The sequence below is a fragment of the Octopus bimaculoides genome, chromosome 14 (assembly GCF_001194135.2).
Source record: "Octopus bimaculoides isolate UCB-OBI-ISO-001 chromosome 14, ASM119413v2, whole genome shotgun sequence".
Lineage (NCBI taxonomy): Eukaryota > Metazoa > Mollusca > Cephalopoda > Octopoda > Octopodidae > Octopus > Octopus bimaculoides.
Window position 1 is genome coordinate 50,907,379 of NC_068994.1, and position 5,012 is coordinate 50,912,390.

The window sequence follows — 5,012 nt, forward strand, 5'->3', positions numbered from 1 at the left end:
CATACATATGTGTATGTATGTGTGTATTTATGAACTACTCGCTGATAAACTGTTTTTTGTTCTCATATTTGTTTTTTTTTTTTTTACATGGCAGGATTTAACAAATATTGATCTATTTTTAACTTCAAAAGAAGTGGAAGAGTCTCTTCTACGGCGGGAGACGTGTCTTTGTTTATCTTGGTGCCATGACAACAAATCAAAACTGCGGAAATTAAAGGTGAGCTCTGCTGGTTTCACTCTTCTGACTTTGATGTTCTGTTTTAAAAATACAAGAGAAAGCATGGAGTCAGTGAGATAGATATATGTTTATTTGCAACAACAGTTTGTTTTTTTTTGTGTTGTTGTTGTTGATGATGATGATGCTGATGGCGTGGGGGCGGAGGCGAATAGATTTTCAGGTGGGACAAGTGATTTTAGTTCAAACAAAGCAATTTATGATGGTGTTGTAGATTTAATCAGTAATGAGAAAGTGATGTGAAGAAAGAAGAGAGCTTGGCCACTACAACCATGCCTCAGGGAATTCTGCTGTACATTCCACAAGTCTCTCTCTACCTGTGAGCCAAACTTTATTCCATCAACCCAGTCTTTCGGTCAATCTCATACGTAGTAAATTATTACTTTTCAATGGTCAAATTCAAAGTAGGGAAAGCTGTAAATAATGGTTTCAAATGCCAGCAATTTTGAGAGAGGGTGTAAAGTAGTTAACATCGAACCCCAATGAAGGCCACAAATTCAAACCAATGCAAAACAGATGAAGTCAAGACTTTTATCAAAGAGTGCAATCAGTTGAAACATATGCATCTTAAATTCTTCAGAAATTAGAAGAATAAATAATAGAGGTAGTTCAGCTGATGGCTATAACATCTCTGGTCTTTCAGTTTTTGTGCAGAAACAAAGAAACTGTGGAAAATAGTAAATGCATTGAACAACCAAAGCAAGCAGTCTCCAAATATTTATTGCCATCATTCAACAAGTCCACTTCCAATCCAAAGAGTCAGTAAAGACATTTAATAAACCATTCAGTAATATTAGCAGACATACCAGACTGTAAACTTCATGCAACCACCAGAAAGATAAACAGAAATGACAAAATTGACAGCATTAAATTCAAGAAAGATAAGGTAGAATTGATAATGATTTAAAAAAAAAAAAAAAAATTTTTTAAATTTAAATAACTCGGTAGCAGAGGATTCAGACAATGTGGCTATATTTCTTTGGAAAAATTTTGGCAAATTTGGTATCATGTGCTCGGTAAGTGTTTTCAGTCTGTCATATGGGAACTGTCCAATCTTGGCAAGCTAGAAAACCTCCTCGGTTATAGTCTCTCTTATGAATCTTTGCGAAGCTGGAACTGACACAGCATCATACAAACGAGTATCCTTTTTGAATCTAATTGCAAAAGTCTTTCAAAAATTTCTTCTACTCCCAGTCTTGCATCCTGCCAAAAATACCTGTGTGGATTCAAGACTCAACACTCCACAATTAAGCTTTCTTCCCAGCCACATTGTTCGGGGTTCAGTCCCACTGCATGGCACCTTTAGCAAGTGCCTTCTGTTATAGCCTTGGGCTGACCTAAGGCTTGTTAGTGGATTTGGTCGAAGGAACCTTTATTTCACATTGCCCCAGTTCACCCAGCTGGCAAAAATGAGAACTTCGTTAAGGGTTGCACATGTCTGTGGAGTGCTCAGCCACTTGCATGTTAATTTCACGAGCAGACTGTTCTGCTGATCTGATTAACTGAAACACTCATTGTCTTAACTGATTGTGCCAGTTATTTCACCTTTCAGAACTTAAATCAAATGTGACTTCATTCATTTAACTTTTAAACTGCCTACTTCCATTATCATTTCTCACCCAAACACTGTCTCTGCAGCACCAATCTAAGACACTAAGTCACATTCAATACAATGTTGACTTTTTCATTACAATATTGAGGAATAACAGATTGTATTCAACATAGAAACGGCATTCTGAAACCTTGGACTGGCTGTAATCAAGAACAGGATAAATTTACAATTACAACATCCTACAACTGAATTAGTTGGCCAATTCTCAGTTTTGTACGGCCAGTCTGGAGCCCACTAGTGTCTGGCATAATACAAGAAATGCAAATTGTACAAAATGCTGCGATTTAATTTGCCACTGATTACCATAGACTTGCAAGAAAAAACAATTTACCCACAAGAGACAAAAATGCTGGAAGTCCAACTACACTAATATCTTCTGGTGTTACCATGTCTAGTCTGATGCCATAACAGAAGTCACATATACCACAAGTTATCTTTAAATATGATCTACAAACAAATAATGAACATTATTTACATTTGACGGATATTTGTCCTCATCTTGTTTGTTGATAGTGACAGGCAAAATTGTTTGTCACACTGTGGCACAATTTATCAATGATTACCATAATTGGTTTCACATTTTAGCACAATGCCAGCAATTTTGTAGGGGGAAGGGTTAAGTCGATTACATCAACCCCAATGATCAACTGCTAATTATTTTATTGACCCTGAAAGGACGAAAAGCAAAGTCGACCTTGATGGAATTTGAACTCAGAATGTAAGGATAGACAAAATGCTGCTAAACATTTTGCCCAGCATGCTAATGATTCTATCAACTTGCCACCTTTGATCTCTGTAATAATGGTTTCACATTTCAGAGAGGAAGGGGGTCAGTTGATTACATTTACCCCCAGCGGTCAACTGGTACTTATTTTCTTGCCCCGCCGAGAAGATGAAAGGCATAGTCGACCCTGGTGGAATTTGAATTCAGAACATAAAGATGGACGAAAGATGCTAAAAAAAATGTTCCCAGTGTACTAATGATTCCGACAGCTTGCCACTTTCGGAAAAAGAAGAGGAAAAGGGGGAAGAATATGTATTAGGATGATAGTGGTAGTAATAGCAGCTAGACATATGTCTGTAAATATCTGTAATGTTGTTACTGATTATATTGACAAATAATGACTATGATGATGCTTTTGCTTTGAAGTCAATAAAGCTTGTAATGTTTACAATCTCTATTATAGACATACTCATACATGTGTCTAACATATACGTGTATGTGTGTGTGTGAAAGAAAGATCTATAGTTGCTGAATATTGAGTAGAACAGGTAATTTTATGTCATCATCATCATCGTCATCATCATCATCGTCATCATCATCATCGTCATCGTCATCATCATCATCGTCATCATCATCATCGTCATCGTCATTGTCATTTTTATTATGTGTTTTTGTTACTTTTTCCAGATAGGTTTACAGTTAAATTCTTGTCACACAATTTCACTCGTGTCTGTTGCAACAAACACCATCCTTACACTAATATGTCACAATGCAACAGAGACACACACACACACACACACACACACACGCGTGTCTTACACAACTTCACCACTCTACCGTAACACTTCCTCCCAACCTGCCACGATACAATACCTCCATACCTCCACCACATCTTTACCACTCTCACAACACAACACATGTTGACCAGTCTGTCATACAACACTTCCTCCAGTCTGTTATATTACGACTATTTATTGCAATTTGAGTGACCATGTAGAGCAGTGGTTCCCAAAGTTGGCGGTACTGCTCCCCCCCCCCCCTGGAGGTGATGGAAAGATCCAGGGGGACATTGAAGAAAAATTGGGCAATGGATGTAAAAAAACAAACAAACAAAATAATGGGTTAATTAGGTTAAGTTTAATTTGTGAAATACTGCTGTTTTGAATTTTCTGCAGAAAATAGTCTCTGTCTGTGATGGTGAACAGGGTGGGGCACTAGGAATGTGGCCTTAGAACCAAGGGGGTGGCAGCCTGAAAAAGTTTGGGAACCACTGATGTAGAGGCGCCTTCATTGGTTCATGGCTATGATGATGATGATGAGCATCATCAACACCATCATCATTTCATGTTTTTTTGGTTTTTTTCAAGCCTGGTACTTGTTCTATTGATCTCTTTTGCCACACTGCTAAGTTACAGGGATGTAAACACACCAACACTTGTTGTCAAACAGTGGTGGTGGACAAACACACACACACATGTGTGTGTATATATATATGTGTGTGTGTGTGTGTACACAACAAGCTTCTTTCAGTTTCCCTCAATGAAATCCACAAGGCTTTGGTCAGCCTGAGGCTATGGTAGAAGACACTTGCCGAAGATGCCACACAGTGGGATTGAACCCGTAAGCATGATGCTGGGAAGCAAGCTTCTTACCACACAGCCACGGTGATAATGTACCAGCACTGAACTTGTCTTGTGAGTTGTACTCTGTGTAATGTCTTGGACACCATTGAGACCAAGTCATCAAAGTAGGGGCTCCATGCACCACCCCGACCACCACCACCATCACCACCACCACCTTGCCTCCCTTCTTCTTCGTTCTTCTCGGCTCTTGGGCTCAGTCCAATGGTACCACCGATGTTGATTCACTTCATAATGCAGATGACATTGAAGCTGCACTACCGAATCATGTGACATTTAATATCTGTATTGTCAATCACGTTGTTGTTGTTGTCGTCATCGTTACTGTTGTTGTTGTTGTTGTTGCTGACATTGTTGTCATCAGCAGTCATTGTTGTTGGTGCTTCCTCTCTCTTTCTCTTTCTCTCACTACTTCTCTTGTTTCTTGTAAATAATCAAACTCACCACCGCCACCATGTTGACCAATCCTTCTAACCAGTTCCACTCGTAAACCATCCATACATGTGTTTCAAATTGCGATATTTCTCATGTTTCTTGCTGCACAATAACATGTATAGTGTAGGGGGGGGGGGAGAAGAAAAAAAGGCAATAAAGCAAGGTCTGCAGCTCTGATAAATTTGAGACACGAAATAAATAAATAAATGAATGAACGAATAAATAAATAAATGAATACAGGAAAGTAAACAGACCCCTCCTGCTTCTCTTCTTCGTTTTTCCTCTTCTGCCCTCCCTCCTCCCACCACCACCACCTTTGCTGCTGCTGCTGCCACTCTTGACAGACCCTTGAGACTGTTCAAAATG

General features: G+C 38.9%; 1 protein-coding gene across 1 annotated transcript in view; it reads left to right on the top strand.

The window, feature by feature from the left end:
• LOC106874731 (E3 ubiquitin-protein transferase MAEA) overlaps positions 1-5,012 on the top strand; it is a 99,582-nt gene that overhangs the window by 81,599 nt on the left and 12,971 nt on the right. Inside the window, exon 4 of the mRNA XM_014922562.2 lies at positions 95-217. Coding sequence (XP_014778048.1) covers positions 95-217 — 123 coding nt within the window. The remainder of the gene's footprint in view (positions 1-94; positions 218-5,012) is intronic.